The following is a 24,961-nucleotide window of genomic DNA, read 5'->3' as shown; positions in this document are numbered from 1 at the left end:
AGAAAAACAAAGAGACTGGTTTATTTTAAGGAATTGGCTCATGTGATTGTAGGGGAGCTGGCAAGTCCAAAATCTTTAGGTCAAGGAATGAGAAGAGTGAAGGAGCTCTGGAAAAATGTCTGTTTGTAGTCTGGAGGCAGAGTACACCATGGGGAAAACTCCCTTTTTGCTCTTAAGGCCTTCAACTGATTGGATGAGGTCTACCCACATTATGGAGGGTAGTCTGCTTTATTTAAGGCCAACTGATTTAATTACACGTAATTGACCAAACAGCTGGGCAGCATAGCCTAGCCAAGTTGACACATGAAGTTAACCGTCACAGTCCATCCCTTGTCAACTTGGCACGCATACATATCTCGTTAAACCATACATAATTTTCTAATAAAGACAGTAAAAAAGTCCTCTTGTTGTTGTGTGCTGTCAATTCTGACTTACAGCAACCCCATAGGACAGGGTAGAACTGCCCCACAGGGTTTCCTAGGCTGTCATTTTTACTGGAGAAAATCGCCAGGTCTTTTCTCCTGCAGAGCTACTGGGTGAATTCAAACCACTAACATTTTGATTAGCAGCCAAACACTTAACCATTGTGCCACAAGGGCCCCCTTAACAAAGTTCTACTTCTGCCTAACATGATCCAACTATCCTGCATACAACAAAAATTCACTAACCCTTTTTCCAGAGAGGATGCAAAGTTAATATATCTTATGTTTTATAACTAATAGGATAAAGGAGGGAAGACAACAAAAATATTTTATGTATAGTATATATATTTGTATATATATAATATGTATATACATACATACATACGTACAGGAGCCCTGGTGACGTGGTGGTTAAGTGTTTGGCTGCTATTCAAAAGGTCGGTGGTTTGAATTCACCCAGTAGCTCTGCAGAAAGATGTGGCAGTCTGCTTCTGTAAAGATTACAGCATTAGAAACCCTATGGGGCAGCTCTACTCTGTCCTATATGGTCACTATGAGTCGGAATTGGCTTGATGGCAGTGGGTTTTTTTGGGTTTATACACACACACACACACATTTATAACAAAACAAGGAAGAAATATTTATGACAATTATAGTCCTTGTTTCTACAATTGGTCACATGGTCATAGCTGGTATTTATAGCTACCTTCCTTCACAACCTATTCCGTTTTCTCTTTGCCCTCAGAAAGCACCTCAGCTGGTCATGGTTCTTTGCCTGCTGGGGTCACTCAAACTTTCATTCCTGAAGTGTCTGGGCCATTAGTAGTCATGTTAGAATTGGGTTGCTATAGTTTTCCATTGACTTTAATCACAGGGCATGGTAGTACTAAGATACCCTGAGGGATCTTCTGTATTCCAGACATACTCTTCTTTACCTCATTGTGTAACAATAGCCTAATTTCCCCTTGGTAATCAGGATCAATCACACCAGCCAGTACAGTAATTTCCTTCTTCACCTGTTGATCCAGAGGCACGAGGAGCCCAAAGTGGCTGAGTGGCATTCTTAACTTCCAGTTCAACGGAATCAGTGTTGTGTCTCCTGGCAGAAGCAAACCTCCCTTTGGAATGAAGACTTCTAGACCAACAGAGCATAGAGTTGCAGGGACAGGAAGCAAAAATTTTTCCAGTGGGTCGCTAGTGGGAATAGTGAGTGGTGCCACTCCCATTTCCACTCCCTGATTCTTGGATCCATGAATCCTGGCTATGGGAGAAACAGCACCAAATATTGGTTGCTGATTTAGAGCATATACAGCCTCCTGGAGAACATTGTCCTGGCTCTGCAAGGTATTGCCACCTAGCTGGTATTGTAATTGAGTTTTCAAAAGGCCATTCCATCATTCTATCAAGCCAGCTGCTTCAAAATGATGGGGACATGACAAGATCATGAGCTTCTCTTTTTAAAATGTACTTTAGATGAAGGTTTACAGAACAAACTAGTTTCTCATTACTCAGTACACATACTGTTTTATGACATTGGTTAACAACCCCATGACATGTCAACACTCTCCCTTCTCTACCTTGGGTTCCCTATTATCAGCTTTCCTGTCCCTTCCTGCCTTCTAGTCCTTGCCCCTGGGCTGGTGTGCCCCTTTAGTCTTGTTTTATTTTCTGGGCTTGTCTAATTTTTGGCTGAAAAGTGAACCTCTGGAGTGAATTCATTACTGAGCTAAAATGGTATCTGGGGCCATACTCTTGGGGCTTCCTCAGTCTCTGTCAGGCCAGAGTCTGGTCTTTTTTTTTTTTCCTCTATTTTTTATTGTGCTTTAAATGAAAGTATACAGTTCAAGTTAGTTTCTCATACAAAAATTTATACACATGTTATTATGTGACCCTAGTTGTTCTCCCTATAATGTGACAGCACACTCCTCCTTTCCACCCACGATTTCCCGTGTCCATTCAACCAGCTCCTGTTCCTTTGTGGCTTCTCATCTCGCCTCCAGACAGGAGTTGCCCATTCAGTCTCATGTATCTACTTGAGCTAAGAAGCACTCTCTTCACGAGCATCATTTTATGTCTTATAGTCCAGTCTAGTCTTTGTCTGAAGTGTTGGCTTCAGGAATGGTTTCAGTTCTGGGCTAAGAGAGAGTCTGGGGGCCATGTCTTCTGGGATCCCTCCAGTTTCAGTCAGACCATTAAGTCTAGTCTTTTTACTGGAATTTAAATTCTGCACCCCACTTTTCTCCTGCTCTGCCAGGGACTCTCTGTTTTGTTCCCTGTCAGGGCAGTCATTGGTGGTAGCTGGGTACTACCTATTTCTTCTGATCTCAGGCTGATGGAGTCTCTGGTTAATGTAGCCCTTTCTGTCTCTTGGGCTCGTATTTTCCTTGTGTCTTTGATGTTCTTCATTCTCCTTTGCTCTGGGTGGGTTGGGACCAACCAATGCATCTTAGATGGCTGCTTGCTAGCTTTTAAGGCCCTAGACACCACTTACCAAAGTGGGATGCAGAACATTTTAGTCTGGTCTCTTTTTGTGAGTTGGGATTTTGTCCTACATTTTTCTCCAGCTCTGTCCAGGACCCACTATCTTGATCTCTGCCAGAGCAGTCAGTAGTGGTAGCTGAGCACCATCTAGTTGTACTGGACTCAGTCTGGTGGAGGCTGTGGTAGATGTGGTTCATTAGTCCTTTGGACTAATCTTTCCCTTGTACCTTTAGTGTTCTTCATTCTCCCTTGCTCCCGAAGAGGTGAGACAAGTGGAGCATCCTAGATCGCTGCTCACAGGCTTTTAAGACCCCAGATGCTACTCACCAATGTAGAATGTAGAACATTTTCTTCATAAGCTATGTTATGCCAATTGAGCTAGATGTTCTCTCAGACCATGAAGACCATGAGTTTCTTGATCAAAGGCAATGTTGTATAGAATACCAACGTGGTGCATAAGGAATTCTGTAAGTCCATGGATGGTAATTGCTGGGTTTGTTTCCCATCCTCTGGCATTCAGATATCACACCACTGTCATTCTCCACAATCCATATGTTTTCTGCACAGGCCAAATAGGCAACTTAAACAGGGTTGTGGTAGGAATCACTGCCCCTTCATCCTTCAAGTCCTTGATGGTGGCACTAATCTCTACAGTCCCTCAAGGAATGAAGTATTGCTTTTAGTTTACCATTTTCCTAGGTAGAGACATGTCATGGATTGAATTATGTCCCCCAAAAATGTGTGTATCTATTCGACTGGTCCGTGATTCCTGGTATTGTGTGATTTTCCTATTTGTTGTTAATTCTGCCTCCATAATGTTAATGAGGGAGGATGGGTGGCAGTTGTGTTAATGAGGCAGGACTCAACCTACAAAATTGGATTGTGTCTTGAGATATAGAAGAGAGCAAAGAGACGGGGGACCTCATACCACCAAGAAAGCAGTATCAGGAGCAGAGCATATCCTCTGACCTGGGGTCCCTGTGCAGAGAAGCTCCTAGTCTCGGGGAAGATTGATGAGAAGGCCGACAAACAGAGAAAGTCTTCCCCTGGAGCTGACGCCCTGAGTTTGGACTTCTAGCATACTAGTTTTTTTTTTTTTTTTTTTCTTGTAGAGCCACTCACTTGTGGTATTTCTGTTGTAGTAACACTAGATGACTAAGACAAGATAGCTCTAGTGGTTTCCACTTGGTCTTTTCTACCATAATAACCCTCACTCCAAGTATCAGAGAACAAATGTGGGGATTCTGCCAGTTGCTGGGTATTCTTATTCCAATTACGCATTCTGGAATTAGGGAAATCACAATAGGATAGGTTTGAAGATCCACTGGACCCACTGTGAGATACACATGAGTTAAGATTCCAAAGATAACCTGACCTCCATATGCCCCTACTGTGATTGGTGGACAGCAGTTATGCTTTGGGTCTCCAGGGATTATTGTCAGTTCATTAGTAATACCTGAAATGTCTGGTTATTTCTCTGTCCCCCAGTGAACAGTCACAATGGTAAAGGCCATAGATCCTTTTAGGGAAGTCTGGGAGAAAGATTAACAGCATAAGTTTTTGGCAGTATAGTGTGGTCCCTCTTTGTTATGAATTGAATTGTGTCCCCCCAAAATATGTGTAAACTTGGCTAAGCCATGCTTTCCAGTATTGCGTGGTTGTCCATCATTTTGTGATCTGATGTGATTATCATATGTGTTATAAATCCTGACTTCTGTGATGTTAATGAGGCGGAACTCAATTTACAAGATTAGGTTGCATCTCAAGTCAATCTCTTTTGAGATCTAAAAGAGAGACTTGACCAGAGAAGAGAGGGAACTCCTACCACCAAGAATGAAGAAGGAACAAAGCACATCCTTTGGACCTGGGGTCTCTTGCTGAGAAACTCCCAGACCAGAGAAAGATTAATGACAAGGACCTTCCCCTAGAGCTGATAGAGAGAAAAAGGCTTGAATTCAGGCTTCTAGCCTCATAAACTGTGAAAGAATAAATTTCTCTTTGTTAAAGGCATCCACACGTGATATTTCTGTTATAGAAGCACTAGATAACTAAGACACTCTTCAAGGGAACATGGCTTCTCCTGAATTTAAGGGGTTGTGAGGCTGTTAACTGGCTCAAGTCTGGGAATTGATTGAGGGACTATGACTCTCTGTTTTGGTGATCCAAGTTAGACTTCTGTTCACTTGACCTAGAACTCTTCCACTTACACAGATAAAGTAAATATTTAGAAGACTTCCCACCTATTTCACTCCTAGGGATACCACTACCAATTAGTCAAGGTCATACGTCTATGTGAATGAGATCGTTTTGATTACTGCTTTGACTCAGCTCTCCATTATGGTAAGCACACCCACCAATGCTAGTTAAGTGTTACCACTTGGCCCCTGCCACCTCAGGATTCAATCACTTCCATTGCACTTAGGTTTTCCAATTCTGTGGTGGCAGTTCCCTCTGTAATATCTGACCTACATAGAAGAGGAATCACAGCACTTTTCAAGGATGCTGTAGCTCCCCTCACAAATTTATTCCTCACAGTTGTAGTGAATGGTGTGACCTCTGAGCACTCTCTGGTGCGTGGGTGTTTCTGACGTGATAAATCCACTCTAACATGCCAATTTCCCCAAACCTTTGAATACCTTCTTCTACAGTATACCAAGGCAGTTCTGGTGTTTCTACTTCATTTAGTGTAGGCCACTTTTGGTCCATGTATCAGCCAAGCAAGTAAACTAACAGTTAGATCCCTTTCTTATACCTGGAGCAGAATCTCTGCTTAGTGGGCCCATTTCAATAAATTTGGACTGGTTCAACTTCATTTTCCTTCCACTCTTACCCCACACCCTTAACATTCATTCCCAAATGTAATCCCTGGATTTCTGTCTGTACAAATTAGACAAATCGAGAAGTACTTTGAGCATAGCACACTTCCTCATGGGTTATGCTTTGTACCTCACCTTTTAGGGCCTGCTGGGGCTTGAGTCTAATTATAGGTCTGGAAGCAAAGACAGGTGGTAGGGATAGGTCCTGAGGACAATAAGCAGTGTCTTTCAAGGCACGAGCCTCAGGGGAGGCTATTACCGGCTCCTCAGGCAAAGCTGGATTAATCTCAGATGGCGTTGGAAGGGCTACTTCTACTGGCAAAGAAGACTCAGCAATGTCTCTAGTTCATCAAGATCTACGCATATGTCCCCATTCCAATTTTCAGGATCCCATTTCTCCCCAGTCAATGACCTCACTTTAACCTCCGACATCTTGTGAGGCTGGCTGGGAATTGAATTGGTGTTGTAATTCAGCCACTTGTAGGATGAGACTCTGGATTTGGTTTTCAGCAATCTCAGTCCTATGGTGACAGGACATAAGAGTTGCTTTCAGGGCACACATACTAACTTTCAGGTCATTTATGTGCTGCCCGAGCTGGGACTTTGAAGCCCTGAGCTCTCCCTTTTTTTTTCTCTACTTTTTCCAGTGAATGTAGGAGCAACCAGCCAATGTCATTATACTTGTCAGTTTGACAAAAATGTTCTAAGGTATCAAATTCACAATCACTCAGAACCTTGTCTCTCAGGAGTATTTGATTACAAGTGTCCAGTGGTGATATTTTGCATACCTCTATTGCCACATCATGTCATAAACTAATAGTGCCCTCTGTACTACTGAAAATAGAGGCAATAATGTCTTAAATCTAACCAGATTTGAATCCAATTCCAGAAACCCAAAAACCAATTCAAAGAACTCATCCTTAAGATTCTGTGCTTCTAGAACCACTCTCAATACCAAAATTTCTTAGGATTTTCTAGAGAAACAGAACTAGTCTAGAGAGAGAAAGATTGAGATTTTAATGAATTGGTTCAAGTGATTGTAAGAGGCTGGCAAAATCTGTAGGTCAGGCAAAAGGCTGGAGATTCTTAGTCTTGTGTCCCAAAATCTGTAGGTCAGGTGACAGGAAGGGCGAAGAGTGGAGTTCTGGCAAAATATTTGTTTATAGTCTGGAGGCAGAACACACCCTAAGGAAACTCCCTTTTTGCTCTCAAAGCCTTCAACTGACCGGATGAGGTCTACCCATATCATGGAAGGTAATCTACTTAACTAAGGCCAACTGTAACTACTTCATAACAGAGTATAACTACTTCATAAGAAAGTCTAGACTAGTGTTTGACCAAACAGCTGGGTACCATAGCCTAGCCAAGTTGACACATAAAATTACCCACCATACAGCAGCAATAGGAAAACTGCAGAGGTTCTTTCCCGGAGAAATTCTAAAGAACATGAAGGCTCTGAATTGCAAATAAGAAGACACTCTAGGAGAGAGACCCAGTATGAGCCCAAACTGGGAAAGGCATGAGAGATGGCCTGGAAGAGCAGCAGGAAGCACCCCAACAGAGGGCCCCCAAGCTCGTTCAAGACCTTGGATGCCAAAGAGAGAATGGGGGCACAAGTAGGGGGAGGCATTTGCTATGGGCCAGGCATTCCCAACGCCAGTGTGAGGGTACCATGTAGTGGGCAATAACCTCCATAAGATAAGGAAACTGAGGCTCAAAGGGGCGAGGGTCAGGAGGATGAAACTGGACCCCCATTCATCTGACTCCAAGCCCCTTCCCTTCTGCAGGACCTGCACATCTCGCCTGAGGCTGGAGGTCTCTACGTCCCACCCATCTACGGTCCCCTCACATGGATGTCCTTGCACTATCCCCTCCAGATCTGGCAGGCTGAAATTGGAATTAAGGCTCCACTGGAAACCCTGGTGCCGTAGTGGTTAAGAGCCCTGCCTGCTAACCAGAAGGTTGGCAGTTCGATTCCACCAGGTGCTCCTTGGAAACTCCATGGGGCAGTTCTGCTCTGTCCTATGGGGTCGCTATGAGTCTTGGAATAGACTCAACAATAGTGGGTTTGGTTTGGTTTGGTTTTTGGTTTGGGTGTCTCCAGGAGAGAAGATAGGGGGCGCAACAATGAGGGTAGGGGGTGTGCAGCGGATGCAGGACTGGCCACATTCCACTCCTTTTTGTCTGCACAAGCTTGACCAGCTCTCCTCTCTCATATCGCCTCAGTTTCCTCCTGTGAGGCGGCTATGCACTCCTGCTGAAGGAAGGCTGCCGCCCACGTATGTTATAGGGGGCAGAACACTATGTGTAGATGGACGCCAGTTTTGGTTAAGAAGAAAAAACATATACATGAGTAGTAGTGTTTTCCAAAATAGTGGCTGGGATACTCAGCAGACTGCCACCGTTGAGGACCTAGGAAAATGGGCTGGGGATGTGTACATGGAGTACTTTTGATTCTGTATTCTTCCATACATTTTGAATTTGTTACAACAAGCATGAGCTGCAAACATTCTTCAGGTTTGTTGTAAGGTTCCATACAGAAATGGCATATATGGAAAGGGCTATGGCTGTCTCTAAGCTTGCCCCTCCCTTCCAGCCTCCTGGTGAGATTAACCTTCCCTGCAGTCAGAAGCAGCCCCATCTTCTCCAGGTGAGATATGTTTGCCAACCACAAGTCTAGAGGAAAGAGGGCAAAGCAAGTTCAAGTAATAAATGGAAGCCCAGTGAGCATGAAAAAGGAAGGCGGGGTGGTAAAGGAGTCAGATGTGGGAACCTGTGGGTATTGGCAGGTATTGGGACTTCATCCTTTGAGTGCTGGGATTTTGTCCTGTGGGTCTTGGTAAGAGTTTTGGAGACTTCATCCTGAGGGCATAGCGGAAGTTTGAATTTGTACTGAGAGTCTAGGTGAGGATTTAAATTGTTTCCTGTGAGCCACTTTGGGGAATTTGAACTTTAGACTACAGACAACAGGCTACTAATTATGAATAACTCTAGAACAAATTAAAAATGGTCACTGCACCCTGTGAGAAACAAAGTGCCTTGGCTTTTTCTGAGGGCTGAGGGAGGAGTGACAAGATTATCCAGACAACCCCTGGGTAAGGCCCAGGGCAGGACAGATGGATGCTGGAGGCCCAGAGCCCAGGCAGGAGGCCTGGCAGTGATCAGACCAGGAGTCCACAGTGAGAGCTTCCTAGGCCATCTCTGGATGCTTTGATTGGACAGTGCCTGGAGGGATGCTTGCGGGGGGTAGGGGGGTGGGCATCTAGCAGACAGTGGATGTTCAGATCTGAGGGGTGACCTGGCCCCCAGGCTGTGGAATCAGAGGTGTAGGCCTAATTCACCTGGACTTTCCCAGCATTTTGGAGGCCCCAACCTGTGCTATTGTGAGCAGGGCATTGGGCCCCAGAGGTGAGAAGCACTCACCTCTGCTGCCTGAGTTCCCAACTGACCACCAGACAAGGCCAGGTGGATGGGAAGGGCAGTAACTGGGCTCATATAGGGCTCTGGCTGGGGAGGCATGGGGGCCACGGAAAGTCTAAAATCACTGAGTCAGTGCTTCACCACTGACTGGCGGGGAAGGTTCCTGGGAAAGGGATGGCTAGGCAAAGATGCATGGACCGGGGGGTGGACTGTGATTGGGCTTCAGGTATGAGAGGACCAGAGCCCCAAGAGCCTTGAAAATGCAGCTGAGGGCTGCCCTGGGCCTGGGCAACAGGGATGGTGAAGTAGAAGTCCCAACATTTTGCCTTGTCCAGCTTCATCTTCTAGCCCATAGTAGGTGATCAGTAAATATTCACTGGCTACATTAAAGTGGGGGTTCTATTTTCAGATTCTTGCCTGAGGCAGGGGGCAGAAAACTCTGTTTCTGCAAAGTGGGAACAATGACACCCCAGGGCAGGGCTGCTCTGAAGAGGTGATGACATTTGGTAGACAAAGCCTGCAGTAGGTATTCATGCAAGCCAGCCTGTCCACCCTACCCTCTATCAGCAAGATGAGATCACTGTGGACTTTGACAAGTTTTGATGATTGTTCTAAAAGGTAGACCAAGGGGGCTGGGAACTGTTTGGCAGAAGCTCACGTCCCAGGTCTGATCTCTGAGCTGGAGACCAGCTGGGGAGGTCTGAACACTCCCCACCAAGAGGGCAAGTGGGGAGGCCCTCAGCAACCAGCCCCATCTGTGGGAGTGTAGCTGTGGGGGCCTCTGGCAGGGCCCACTGTGGTGGCCTGGCTCAGCAGGGCTCTGGGGGAGGCATGGGCTCTGTGGTCCACAGGGTCACCCTACCCAAACTCCAGGCCCTGCCCAGGGCGGTGCTCACTTGCCCCTCTCTGCTGAGGCTGCTCCGTTTCAGGCACCCTCCTGCTCTCTCCCCTCTACTCCCCTCTATCTCATTCTGAGTCTCTTTAAGGTTGTCTCTGTCTGTGTCTCTGCCTCTCTCAGTTCTCTGGGTCTCTCTGTTTGCATCCCCCCCTACCCCGTCCCTCCCTGCTCTGCGTCTCTCGGTCCATCTTCCCCATACCCCACAGCCCCCTCGAGCCCACTCCGGTGCCCTTATCTGGGCCCGACCGGCACAATTGCTGGGAGCCCATCCCCATGACAACGGGGCAGATGGCGGCTGCGATTAGCAGCTCTCCCTCCCACCGAAGTTCGATCCGTCTTTGAAATTAAATCAGCTGCGATAACATCGACTGGCCCGGAGGGAGGGAGGGGGAGGGGGAGGGAGGGATAGAGGGAGGCTGCTGCGCCCCCACCCACCCCAACCCAGGCTGGGCTGGGGCGGTGAACAAGGGGGCAGAAGCACCTTCTGTTGTGGGGTGGGACATTGGCCGGGTCTCCAGCCTTCTGAGCCTCAGTTTCCCCATCCGTGAAATGGGGGCAAATAGCCATACCTTTCTTGGGGTCAGCAGAAGCTTGGAGAGAGTAGGTAGGCAAGTGCCTAGTGGAGGCTGGCACTCGGCAGGCTAAGAATGCCCCCGTTCACACAGAGGCCTGCACCACTAGGGGAAACCTTGCTATGGGCAAAGCTGCCCTGCCAGGCCTCGGGGCTGAGGGGAGTCAGTCTGGCATTGGAGTAAATGAAGGCTACTCAGGGTATGCAGCAGGGAGGTCCCAGACCCAGGCTGACCACCTGCCCTGGGAGGTCCTAGTGCTGACTTGTGAAATGGCTCCAGAGTCATTGATCCTAAGGCTAGAGGGACAACCTTGGGAGTCATTGTATCCAACCCCACCCATGCCCCCCACCAAGGGAAGCCCCCACCCCCCGCAAAGGATCTGGTCCCTTCAGACAGCCAGGGGCCCTTGCAGGATGTGGAGACCCAAGAGTGAGGGTGGGGGTGGATGGGGAGCATTCCACCCTGGCCAGGTCTGTGGCCTCCCCAAGGTAGTGACGTCTGAGCCACATCTGAACTGAGACCAAGGAATCTTAGGGGTTAGCTGGGTGGCGGTGGGGCTGAGGGGACAGAGTGGTCCAGGCCTGAAGGGCATGAGGGAGACAAGGGAGACGAGGGAGTGGGCTATGGGGCTGCTTGCTACTTGTTCCAGCAGAGGCACAGCCAGTGCAAAGGCCCTTAGACAGGAGCATGCCTGGTGTACTTGCAGGTCAGCGAGGAGGCCAGTGGGGCTGGAACGGACAGTCAGTGGGAGGTCAAGGAGGACCAGATCATGTAGGGCCTTGTGACCACTGCGAGGACTTTGATTTCTACCCTGAGTGTCTCATAGAACTCTGAGGTTTTCACAGGATCCCTCTGGCTGCCAGGATGAAAATGGGCTGAAAGAGGAGGCAGGGAGAGGCTGGACCAGAGGGGCAACAGCAGGCTGCAGAGATACCTTCTGAAGGAGCAGCCCTCTCCTATGTCCCACCTCCCCACCTCCACCAAGGAGGTTTCAGGAAGTGGGGGCTCCAAGGATAAATTCAAAAGGCTATAAGGAGAAGGACGAGTGGCCCAGACAGGGGAAGAGCACACACAAAAACAGGGGTGCCTGGAAGAGCCTGGCATGGGCAGTGCACACAGGGCAGGCGAGATTTGTGGCCGACAGCGCAGTCTCCAAGGCGGCCAGTTTAAGGAGCTGGACTTGGTCTTGGGTTCGTGTCCCTGGTTGGGAGATCCATCTGTCTGAGCTTCAGTTTATCCACCTGTAAAATGGGGCTCAGGGTTGATGAAGGGATTCAGCAAGGTAGATGGTCCCACGCTGAGCCCTGAGGGGTGCCCCTCAGCTGCAGTTGTTGGTGGCCAGAGGAGGCTGGGTCTGGTGTTGGCAGAAGAAGGCACCAGGTTCAGGTGGAAGCTGGGGAAAGAGAGGGGCTGCAGAGAGAGGTGGGGAGCCCAGCCCCAGGCCCTTGGGTGTTCAGGAACCGGTGCCTTGCAAGCACCCCATCCCTGCTCAGACCTAGCCCCAGCCTCTGGACCCAGGACTGGGGGAGTGCTGGGCAGCCAGGCATAATTGGATTTGCCAGGCAGCTGTCAGTGCTAAGCAGGCCCACTCCAGGCAGCCGAGGTTGGCCAGTAATTGGTGAAATTAGCAGGTCGGTGGGGGCAGAGGTCAGGTGGTTAATGCTGTGGTGGGGGCTTTGATGAAGTTAGTCCCAGTGCAGGACTGGGACCTGTGCCCTCACGGGGCTCCCTTGCCCTTTGGGTAACGTGGTTAGGGGACCTCCAGCTGTTGGCCTGTCCCAGGGCTCCCTGGGGCGGGATCAAGGGGCAGAGCCCAGGCTGAGCCAGGCTGCCTACTGTTCTCTTAGCCAGGGCATGTACAGCACCAGAGGGACCTTGCCACCCTAGAGACCTTGTGGTGAGTCCCTGGACTTCCTGAAACAGGCCTGCCACAGGCTCAGCTTGGAGAAAACACCGAGGCCCACCTCTCTGCCTCTAGCTTTCACAATCAGTCCTCTTCCCAGCTTCATATCTGGACACAGGGCTAAATTCTTCACATCCGTTTGTTTGACCAGGCCCCACCCTTTCTCAGAACCCATCCATGGCTCCCTATTGCCTTTAGGTTGAAATCGAGGCTGCTTGTCTGGCCTTCAAGGCCTCCCAGCCTCTTCTCCGGCCCTAAGCTCCAGAGGTTCTCCTCTGAGCATGCCCATGTTTCTTGCTGTGCCCTAGAACGATATGCTCTCACCTTCTTTCATTTCACTTCATATACCAGACACCCAGGCTCTGTGCTGGGAGCTGGGGATGCAGAGGTGAGCTGCATCGTGCCATTTGGTGCTCACAGCACCTTCTCTGGCCATGGCCCAGCTTCCTCTCTGGCTCTGCCCACCCTCCCTAGTCTAGGAACCAGAGACCCTGTCACTAGCCAGCCATCTTTCTGGTTCCCACTCCAGCCCCCAAGGAACAAGGAATTGCCAGCATGCAATTCCTTTACCACACACACTCACTCACACACACACTCACTCACACACACACTCACTCACACGCACACACACTGCTGTCTTTGGCTGTTGCTGCAATTATCATTATCATTACTATTATTATGAAGGCAATTCCTCTGGAGTCAATATCCTGGATAAGATTCTGGCTCAGCCACTTGCCAGCTGTGCAACCAGTCATTCTCCGTGCCTCAGTTTCCTCTTGTGTAACATACCAAAAAACAAACCAAATCCATTGCCATCGAGTTGATTTCAACTCATAGCAACCCTATAGGACAGAGTAGAACTGCCCCATAGGGTTTCCAAGGAGCAGCGGTGGATTCAAACTGCCAACGTTTTGGTTAGGAGCTGTAGCTCTTAACCACTGTGCCACCAGGGCTCCTTGTGCAACATAGGATCAATGATCTCTGCCTGAGAGAGTTGTGGCATTGAATGGGACGGTGTATATCCACCTTACTAACCTCCTTGCTATTCCTCAAACAGGGCACGTTTGTTCCCACCTCAGGGTCTTTGCTCTTGCTGTTCCCTTTGCCTAGAATGCTTTTCCATCAGATAACCTAATGGTTTGCATTCTCACTTCATTCAGATTTCTGATAAATGTAGTCTCCTCAAGAAGGCCCTCCTGGGCCATCCAACTTAAAACCCTGCCCATCCTCTGACCCAGCCTTCTCTACCTGCCCACCTGCCTTTATTTACTCCCTAGCGTTTGGTATGACTGATGACAATATCCTGCACACCTGTTTATCTGTCTCCTCCAACTGGAATGTTAGTTCAGCAAAGGTAGGAATCTGACTGTTTTGCCCACTGCTATATATTTTGTTTATATCCCCAGTACCTGGGATTGTACCTGGCACATAATACGTGCACAATAAACACTTCTTGAATTGCCTTGACTTAAAAGTACCTGGCATACCAGTAAGTTTGAAATTGTTCCAAAATAAAAATATACTTTAAAGTATAATTTTTAGAAGGCTGGCACTCAGTAATCCACAAGAAATCAGAAAACAGTTTCCCCTTCCCTTACTGAGCACTGGCACCCTTCCCAGGAAGGGGAGCTCGCTCCTCCTAGGGAAGTCTGCCTTGCTTTACTTGGAGAAGCTCTGGCTCCACAAGGCTGGGACCTGCCTCCCTGTGACACCATCTGCTTCCCGTGGGTCCCAGGCCTGACCCCTAAGCCTCAGCCCCTACTCCCCTGGCCTGGAGAGACTTGGGCACAGCAACTGGAGTCTCACAAGGCTAAGGTTCTCTAAGCTGAGTCTCCCCAGCTCCTCTGAGGAAGGGTCTCCAATCCTCTTCTCATCCTAGCCACCGCCTCTGAGCCCACGTTGGCCTGCCCCTGCCCCTCTCCCTGGGCAGCTCTGGACCTGAGCACAAAAGTGGGGTGAAAAGTTCTGAGCAGAAGAATTCTCCCTTCTCTGAGAGCACAGGAGACTTACCAGGTACCTTCTTATTAACACCCTCTTGTCACGTAATGCCTGTGGGCCACCAAGACCTCCAGCTCCTTTCTCCACCCACTGCTGAGCCAGTCAGGTCTCCCCAGGCTGACTTAGCCTCTGATTCCCTCCTTCTCTTTAAAGCAGAACTATTACATTCATTCCAGTTTCAAGGTTTGAGCATCTTATTTCTAATTGAGGCAACTGCTTTTGGTCTGCTCCCTTCCAGCTGAGAGTATGTCTAAGCATGTGACTTGGGTCCCCTGTGCTTCCTTCAAAGGCTTGGAGCCAAGATGCTGGAGACAATGCTGAGAACAGAGCCCTGTGGTCCAGCTGTAAGACCTCCCCCAGGCTCACAGACAAGCAAACGTGCCCACACAAATAGTCCCATGCAACAAGTGTTGACTGAGCACCTGCTACATCCAACCCCTGTACTAGGTGCTGAGGGTCAGCAATGAGCAGTGTTCTTGTACCCCAACCATCCTCCATTATCTGTGCTATACACACTACCAGATAGAAATGAACGCACAGCATTCATACTTGTGTGATCCTCAGGCCGCAGCGCACCCCCTACCCCGCCCACCCATATGGCCACTTGGGGTCATTTGAAAAATCACATACCAGGGCCCCAATCCCTGGACCACCTGCCCAGGCCCTCACCTTTGTTCACAGACTTGCCTGCCAGGTACAGAGTTGCCCCTTGGCACCACCCTGCTCCTCCTCTACCCCTGCCCCTGCCACAGCACGGACACTACTCGAAGATGCTTACCATCAGCTCTGCTGATGGCACCCCCCGTCAGAGCACCATGCCAGGAGCCACCCCTGGGCCACAGCCATGAGCATGGCAGAGGCAGGCAGAAGCCTCTACTCTAAGCTGCGTATCTGAGACCTGAGCAGGCGCGGCTTGTCTCCCACCTTCTGCTCTAGCACCGCTGCCTCCACACGTAGACTGCCTCAGCTTTGGCCTGCGGGGGATGGCCACACATCCTGACATGCCCACATACACACAACCAGAAACATTTGCTCTTCCAACAGGCATGTACCCATCCCCTTCTGGGTGCCAGGCTTTGTTGTAGACTCTGGGGACATAGCGCAGAGGAAGCAGGATGGGCTCTGCCCTCTGGGACCTGCAGTGGTGGAAAAGCCAAGTATCGTTCAAATTGTCACCCAGATGAACACACGGAATGTGGTAAGAGCCATGAAGAGACAGTCAGAATCTGTGAGAAAGCAGAGTGGTGCAGGTTGAGGCTAATCCAGAACACTGCTGTCCCAGAAGTCCTCCTTGAAAAAGTGACTTTTGGGCAAAGGGCTGAAGCACCAGGGAGAATGGCACGTGCAAAGGCCCTGAGGCTGCAAAGTACTCAGTGCAGTGGAAGAACAGAGGGGTAGTGACCATGGCTGGAGCTCAGAAATGAAGGGCAAGGGGAGGTAAAGCCAGAGGGTGGGCAGGGGTCAGGCTACCAGGTGAGGATGAGGCCTGAGATCTTTACGCTTAGAGCAGAGGGGGCCATTGAATGTGTAAACAAAGCAGGTAACGTAATGCCACTTGGGTTTTGCCAAGGTTCCCAGGTGAAGACTCAGTGTGTGTGTGGGGGGGGGGCGGGGGGAGTGAGAGTTGAAGCAAGGAGGCCTGTGAAGATCCACCGGAAGAGGACAGTGACCTGGAGGCACTTGGTTGAATCTAAGATGAACTGAGACAGGGTGAGGTCCTAGTATTTGTCAATCCACACAGTATGGAACGATAGAGATCAGCAACCACCTGCAGACCCTCCCCGGGATCTAGGGTGCAGTACCCACTGGTCCACCACCAACAACATGCCTTTGAGTGTCCACTCATGGTCCCAGCCAGCACCAAGCAGGTCTGCCATTGCCCACCATCCTCACATCCCACAAATTGGGTGGGTGTTTCCATGAACTCACTAGGCACATTTATTAACCATCAGGCTGTACTCATGGCCCTGTGGTGGCAGTGACGGGTGGCAGGTGGTGGGCGGCCTGCACTCACTTGTTGTCCACCCGTTTGAGCTGCTCCTTGCCATTAATGGTCACTGACTTGAGCTGCCCATCCTCCTCAACTTCCACGCGCTCCTGCCCATTCTCCACGATGCGCTTGGTGGTGATCTTTCGCCCGTTGATCATCTCAGTGGATGACATCACTGACTTGAACCCTGAACTGCCTGAGCCGGAGCCCCCAAAGGAGGTAGATGAGAAGGTGGTGCGGCTGCCGCCCCCTCCACGGCCCAGCGTGTTATCGAAGGATGAGAAGGCCTCCATGAAGGCGGGGAACTCACCAAAGCCTGCTGAGAAGGCCCCACGCAGGCCACGGCCACGGCTATCACGGTCACTGTTGAATGGGTTGTCCCAGAAGTCAAAAGAGAAGGGGTCTAGGCCACCAAAAAATTCCCGGAAGATGTCCTCAGGGTTTCGGAAAGTGTAGCCAGTGTCAAATGGGCTGTTGTAGGGGGTGCTGGCCCCGCCACCCGCCCGCCAGCTGTCACAGCCCGCACGGTCATACAGGGAGCGCTTCTTGGAGTCAGATAGGACCTCATAGGCCTCGGACACCTGCTTGAACTTCTTCTCTGCCTCCTCTTTGTTGTCAGGGTTCTTGTCAGGGTGCCAGCGCAGGGCCAACTTACGGTAGGCCTTCTTGATGTCCTCTGGGGAGGCGCTGGACTTCACCCCCAGCACTTCATAGAAGTTGGCCATACCGAGGCGAAGTGAGGTGCTGCCGGAGCAGGACGAGAAGGTGAAATGGGCGCAGGGGCCCGGGTGGTAGGGATGGATGTGGTGGAGGCAGTAGATGGTGTGGGCCCCTGTGGCCAGGGCTCTTGCTGGAATCTGCTGGCTCCGGGCGCGGTTCTGCCCGGCAAGTTTACCCTTTCATAGTACCAGCTCTCAGGGACAGGTAAGGGCCTCTTCTGTGAGGGGTGGGGGGAGGGGAGGGCCACTGCCACTGTGGGGCCAGACCAGGGGCAGGCCCCCTTGAGAGCTGAGGCAGGGGCCTTTGTGACATCACCTCCTAGGTGTGGCAACCCCACCCTCAGTTCTGGATCGGGCAATGCCTGGCACATTGGTCTCTTCATGCAAGTGAGCCTGAGCTTTCTGGCGCTCTGGAACATGGAGCTCAGGCTGTTAGCTGAGCCCCTCAAGAACCCAGGAGCAGAGGCAGTATCAGCCACCAGATCCAGGCCTAAGTGGGCAACTAAGGTCAGTAGCAGTGGTCAAGGGAGGCAGAGAGGGCATCCTAGGCTATGTTCACTTAGCCTGATGGCTGGATTGTTGGGACAGAGTAAGGGGGTTCAGGGGGGAGACCAGGAAGGTTTGGGGATGAAGACAGGAGTTTACTCTTCTTGTGCTCCATTATCTTTTCATATCTTCAAAGGTCAGCTCCAAAAGACAGAGATAGAAGGTGAGTCAGGAATAGGAGGAAGAAATGGAATGTGTGGCTAATTGCCTCCATGAACAACTGCCTCCTTTGCCATGAGACCAGAAGAACTGAAAGGTGCCATCTACCATTACTAAACATTTTGATCAAAGATTCTATAGAAGAATCTTTGATCAAAAGGGAGAAAATGCAGAAGAGAATTTCAAATTCTCATGGAATCTAGGCTTTCTGGAGCCACGGAGGAAAGATGAACCCTTGAAACTATTGCCCTGAGATAATCTTTAAACCTTAAACCAAAAATATTCCCTGAAGTCTTCTTAAAACCGAACAATAAAACAAAAGAAACCAGACCCATTGCAACGGAGTTGATTCCAACTCATAGTGACCCTATAGGACAGAGTAGAACTGCCCCACAGAGTTTCCAAGGAGAGCCTGGTGGATTTGAACTGCCACTCTTTTGATTAGCAGCCATAGCGCTTAACCACTATGCCATCAGGGTTTCTAAAACCAAACAATAAGTTAGCTTAATTAGTGAGTAATGTCCACCTTGAGCATTGTGATCTTTTAAGCCTATCTATATGGGATCAAATTGACAACAGCAACTCGAAAGATTAGATAGAAAACTTAGGGGCAATGAGTTTATGTTAATAAGGGAGTGTTATGGATTGTATTTGCATCCCCCAAAAATGTGTATCCACTTGGCTAGGCCGTGATTCCCAGTATTGTATTGTTGTCTACCATTTTGTAATCTGATTTTCTTAGTGTTGTAAATCCTACCTCTATGATGTTAATGAGGGCAGGATTACAGGCAGTTATGTTAATGAGGCAGGACTCAATCTACAAGGTTGTTGTATCCTAAGTCAATCTCTTCTGAGATATAAAAGAGGGAATTGAGCAGAGAGGAGAGGGACCTCTTATCACCAAGAATGAAGAACCAGAAAAGGAGCACATCCTTTGGACCTGGGGTCCCTGTGCTGAGAAGCTCCTAGACCAGGGAAAGATTGATTACAAGGACTTTCTTCCAGAACAGACACAGAAAAAGCCTTCCCCTGGAGATGGCACCCTGAATTTGAACTCCTAGCCTCCTAGACTGTGAGAAAATAATCTTCTGTTTCACAGAGTCATCCATTTGTGATATTTCTGTTGTAGTAGCACTAGATAACTAAGACAGGGAGGAACAACTCAGAAAAGGAGAGAGAATGGTTGCACAACTTGAAGAATATAATCAATGTCATTGAATTGTACCAGCAGAAATCGTTGAATTGGTGCATGTTCTGCTGTGTATATTCTCAACAACAACAAAGATAAAATAAATTATTTAACAAAAAAAAAAAGCTCAGCTCCACAAAGGCAGGGACCTTTATCAGTGTCTAGGATAATGCCTGGCATTCAGTGGCAATCAATAAGCATTGGTTGAATGAAAATGAGGCTCAGAATGTGCTCAAGGTCGCACAGCAAGTCAGTGAATGAGAGCAGATTCAAACTCAGGGCTGTCTGAGATTGTGGTGGGCAGAAATTAAAAGATGCATTCCACTTAAATCTGGCAAGAAAAACATGGATTGACAATAAATATAGATTAGGAGTTCCTGAATAGCACAGATGGTTAAATTCTTGACTACTAGCCAAAAGGTAGACAGTTCAAACCTACCCAGAGGCTCCTCAGAAGAAGGCCTTATGATCTGCTCCTGAAAGGCCACAGCCTTGAAAACCCTATGGAGCAGACAGGGCTACTCTGCGCACATGGGGTCTCCATGAGTTGGAATCGACTCAGCAGCAACTAACAACAATGAGTATAAATGGATGGAATGGTAGCCCCCCCCAAAATATATGTCCACATTCTAATCCCAGGAACCCTGTGAACGTGGCTTTATTTGTAGAAAGGGTCTTTGCAGATGTAATTAAGTTAAAGATCTGAAGATGAGATCATCCTGGATTATCTGGATGGACCATAAATCCAATGACAAATGCCCTTATAGGAGACACACAGAGGAGAGACACGCAAAGAGGAGAGAAAGCCCTGTGAAGATGGAGACAGAGGTTGGAGTGCTGCAGCCACAAGGAAAGCCAACAACTACCAGAAGCTGGAAGAGACAAGGGGAGATTCTCCCTCAGAACCTCCAGGAGATGTGCAGCCCTGCTGACACCTTGATTGCAGACGCCAAAATTGTGAGAGAATGAAATTCTGTTGTTTTAAGCCACGCAGTTTGTGATAAATTGTTACAGAAGCCCTAGGAAACCAATTCAGTAAGAGAGGTAACCAAACGTACCCATGTATTTATATTTCTTTAATTCTTGTTCTAGTATGTTGGATCATATTAGAAATAGCAATTAACAATACTTATTAACATTCATTCCTAACTTCACTTTCGCCTCCCTCCAATTAAGATAGAAAACATGCTAAACTACCTACTAATCATGCCAATGGAAAACCTGTTTGGATCACAAAGTCTTAACTAAGATAGCATTCTCCTTCCGATTTCTTTCCCTCTTTCCTCCCTCCCTTCTCTTTTTTCTCTTCTCTTTTCTAGTCTTTCTTTATTCCTTTCTATTTTTCTTTCTCTCTCTTCTCTTTGAATATTCGTTGGTGCTAGGCTCCAGGCACACAGCAGGTGACAGCATGTTCTACCAATCCCAAATGCCAGGAGGGATGAAAGCAGAATTTGGCGAAACTTTGCAAACCCAATCTAGAGTGATAAATGCTGTCATCTCCATGCACCTTACAAGAGCACTACTTGCCCTCTGCTCCCCACACCCACCCACCCACACATGCTGATACATGTCACTCAGCAGAGGAAACGAATAGCAGAATAAGTAACTACACTGGGTACCATTACTAGTATCTCTGCTACTATATTTCTGTTACTCTAATTAGAACCCATTTTCCTTGACAGGCTTGCCCATATGAGCTAGAGAAAGATGCCCATCCTACAAAATTCTCAGTGACATTGGTGGTAAGCGTTGTTGATTATGGTGATGGCGGTGAGAGTGACAATGTGGTGGAGTAGTGGTTAGGAAAAGGCATTAAAATAGCAGAGGTGATTGTGGTGGTAGTATTGGTGTGAGGGTACAGGTAATGGTTGGAGAGTGATTGTGGTGGTGACAGTGGGTGTGGTCACAGTGAAAGTGGTACTGGTGGAGGTGTCAGTAATGATGATACTCATGGAAGTGATGGTGGTACTGGTGGTGAGGATGGTGGTGAGGTGGTGATGTTGGAGTGGTGACAGTAATAATGCTTGTGATGGAGACAGTAATTTACGGTGGTAGTTATGGGAACAGTGGAGGTGGTAGTAATAGCGATACTGGTGGTGGTGGAGGTGGTGGTATTGATAGTGCTAGCGAGATGTGTTGGAAAGGTGACAGAAAAGCATACTGGTGGAGTTATTGGTGTGGTTGTTGGTAGTGATGGTGGTAGTAGACATGGTGATGTTGGTGATGGTGATGATGAAGGTGGTGGAGGTGGAAGAAGTTGCGTATTATTCAGCTTTGCTACAGTAACAAACATTTCTTACCCACTTACCAGAACCTGTGGGTCAGCTTCTGGGGTTTTGCTTCACATGTCTTCTCCCTCTGGAACCCAGGCTAAAGGGGAAACTTTAGTCTTAAATACATCATTCTCATGGCAGAAGGTGCAAATAAGAGAGCTGGTAGACACTCTCAATGCCTCTTAGAACTTCTGTTGGGATGTGTTGTACATCACTCTCTTGCTCATGTCACTCATCCAAGGCCAGTGTCAATGGGGTGGGGAATGATACTGCTTCAGGAAGAGTCTGCAATTCTTAAAGCAATAACTGTGGAGGTATCATATTCTTAGAGGGAAGAGGGAGTGAACATTGTAAACAACATTACAGTACATACAGATAATAACGGTGGGTGTGATGAAGATGGTAACAATGATGACAGTGGCAGAAACAATGATGGTACTGATGGTGGTAGTGATTATGGCAGAGATGGTGATGGTGGTGATGGTAATGGTGATACCAGTGGTGATGATAGAGTATGTCACAGAAATTGTGATACCAATGGAGGGTCAAGGTGATAGTGGTTGTCAAGAGGTAATAGTAGAGGTGTGCTGATGTTGAAATTGGCGGGAATGATATACCAGTGGAAGTGAAGATGTGCTATAAAGACAGTGCTGACGGTGATGGTGATGATGATGGAGGTGTGGTGTTCTGGATTGTCTGTTCCTAACTCAGCATTACCATCACCCTCTTTTGTTATCTTCTCTGTAACACAGAGAAGTCTGGAAGATCTTCTAGAATCCCCTTTCTCATATTGTTTCATGTTAGAGTCTGCCAGGGCAGTAGTTTCTGGGAAATCTCTGATAATCCTCTGCTTCAGAGCTGCAGGCTGAGATATTCAATACGTGCTCCCCAGAATTTCATGATTCCCAGCAGCTTCCAGGCAAGCTCTTGAGATCCATTCATTTTCAAGCTGCAGACCAAGGTAGTCAGCGATGACTTGATTTCCTGAACTTTACTCCCCCAGATCATTCAGTGGTTGTATAAGCTTATTATATAAATGTCTTCATACTTGTTGCACAGTCAAAAAGTGGTAATGGTGATAGTGGTTCAGATGAAGCTGGGGGTAGTGTTGGAGATGGTCATGATGATAATGTGGATAGTGCAGGTGGTGCTGATGGTAGTGTTAGAGGTAGAGGTAATGGTGATTCTGGTTGAAGCAGATATGGCAGTGGTGATGGTGATAAAGGAGATGGTAATGGCAATGATGACGAAGGTGGTGATATTGAAGTGGAGATGATAGAGGTAATGTTGATGACAGTGATGGTGATGTAGGTGGTGGTGGTGATAATGGTGGAGGTGATTTTGATGATGGCGGAGGTGGTGGTAATTGTGACATTGGCTGAGGTAGAGATAGTGGTGGTGATGGTGGTATCAATGACAGTGATGATAATGATGCAAGTAGTGGTGATGACAGTGATGTCAGAGATGGTCTTGGTGGAGGCAGCGGTAATGATGACAATGGTGATAATGATTGAGGTGGAGAAGGTGATGATAGTGATGGTGCTGATGCAAGTGGTGGTGATGATGGTAATTATGGTGGTAATGGTAGCGGTGACATGGTTCAGATGGAGAAGGTGGTGGTAACAGAGGTGATGTCAGAGGTAGAATGATGGTAATAGTGATGGAGATGGGGTGGTGATACCAGTGGTGATGGTAATGGTGATACTGATTGAGGTAGAGTCATGGGGATAGTAATTGTTATGATAGTGATGGTGGGGATGAAGGGGATAGCATTAGTGGTAATGGTGGTGGAGGTAGGGATGATGTGTGTTTATAGTGATGGTGATTGGGGTGATGTGATAACTGGTGAGGGTGTTGGTGAAAGCAACATGACTAAAGGTGAAGCCTGAGGTCCCCATGACAATGTAATCAGGGTAGTGGTGTGGATGGTTACAACAGTGTTCAAGGACAAGGGACCCAAGGTGATGAGATGCCCAAGAATCTTGTAGATGCTGTCTCGAGCCCAGATGCCCCTCTCTTCACCTCACTGGAGACTGCTGGGCCAGTGAGAGGCTGAGGGGCTCCATTGTCCTCTCAGGGAGGAACTTTCTTCTGGCCACTGCTGGTTCCAGGACACCTCAACAGGCTTCTGGCTCTGCTTCAACCGCAAGCACTGCGCTCAGCCTGAGGCCTCCATCATGGGGTGGGTCTATAGAAGGCAGCTGAGATGCAGACAGGGCTAAGTCCCCAAGTCTTTTCAAGGCTATCCTGGAGTACAGGAAGCAGACAATTCTAAGGACCCAGAGAACAGCAGGACTCATGTGGTTGGGCATGTCACATGGAGGCAGGGGCCAGCCTGTCAAAGGCACTCTGAAAATAGAGAGCCGCCCCAGGGAATGGAGTAAACTTCCCGTAAAGAAAAGTGTGGAACTTGGAACTGGACAGCCACTTGGTGGCAGCATGTAAAGGTCATTCCCCTTCTGCAAAGAGTTCATTCTGGTGTCCTTTGAGATCCTAAAGCCTAAAGAATTTAGGGAGAGCAGAAGAAACCCCCAAGATCCCTCCACAGGGCCTGTGTGGAGGAGCACAAATGAGTAGGTGTGAGCATTCGCTTCAGGCTGCCCACAATCTTGGCTTTCACTAGCTGTGACGCCACTTCGCCTCTCTGAGCCTCTCTGTCCTCATTTGCAGTGGGGTAGTAAAACCCTCCCTCTCTGGACTTCCTCCTCCCTGGGGAGTCAACCTAGCCTCCCTGTCCTCCTGGCTCTTTATTCCTGTGTCCCTGGTCTCAGGCCCACCCTAAAGCCAGTCCCCCGAACTGCAGCCTGGAAAGAGAAAGAAGACCTTGGCTGACCCATGATAAAGGATGAGTCTGACCCAGTGCACAGGGAGGCCCAGAGAGGGCAGGGCACACCCAAGATGGCACAGCAGTCCCAGGAAGGCCTCCCCAGGGTAAGCTGATGGAGGCCGATCAGGCAGCCAATTGGTATTCTGAGCAACCAGAGGCCCCTCTCTGTCTCTGTAATTAATGGAGTGGCTTTTTAAAAGGATTCTAATCACTCCCGATCCTATCTGCTTATCACTAGCGTTCCTAATTAGATGATCCTGGCAGTCACTCGGCTAATTCCCTCCAGCCCCACGCAGCCCTGCCCAGCCTGGGGGCAGCCCACCCCCATCCGTGCAGTCCACCCCAGCCCAGCCAGATGGGCAGTGTGGGGCCTTGACTCCCCTCAGGGCCCCTGGTTCTCTAACTGCATTACCTCCAGGATGGATGACAGCAATGGATGGATGGGCTGCTGGATGGACAGAGTGGCAGATGAGTGAAGGAACTGCATGACGGACAGCTACAAGGATGGATGGACAGACAGACACACCAAGAAGTAGATGACATAATGGTTAAGGCTTGGTCTGTCCAGTCAAATGAGCTGAGTTCAAATACCAACTCTGCCACTTATGAGCTATGTGTCCATGGGTAAGTCACACAACCTCTCTGTGCCTCAGTTTTCTCATCTCATCTGTAAAATAGGGGCAATAATAGTACCTACTTCATAGGGTTGCTGTGAGAACAGCTTAGAACAGAGAAAGAGCAATCTACA

General features: G+C 48.6%; 1 protein-coding gene across 1 annotated transcript; it reads right to left on the bottom strand.

Moving 5' to 3' along the window:
• Nucleotides 1–16,520: 16,520 nt before the first annotated feature.
• On the bottom strand, nt 16,521–17,225 carry DNAJB8 (DnaJ heat shock protein family (Hsp40) member B8). Its single transcript, XM_049863148.1, has one exon. It carries the CDS (start codon nt 17,223–17,225, stop codon nt 16,521–16,523), a length of 705 nt encoding a protein of 234 aa, XP_049719105.1.
• Nucleotides 17,226–24,961: the final 7,736 nt, after the last annotated feature.

This window comes from Elephas maximus, chromosome 20, assembly GCF_024166365.1.
Source record: "Elephas maximus indicus isolate mEleMax1 chromosome 20, mEleMax1 primary haplotype, whole genome shotgun sequence".
Classification (NCBI taxonomy): domain Eukaryota; kingdom Metazoa; phylum Chordata; class Mammalia; order Proboscidea; family Elephantidae; genus Elephas; species Elephas maximus.
Note: the sequence above shows the minus strand (reverse complement) of the source record. Positions and strands in the feature narration are given on the sequence as shown.

Excerpts from the sequence above, each read along its gene's own strand:
- DNAJB8 (XM_049863148.1), bottom strand. The coding sequence starts at position 17,225 with ATGGCCAACTTCTATGAAGTGCTGGGGGTGAAGTCCAGCGCCTCCCCA.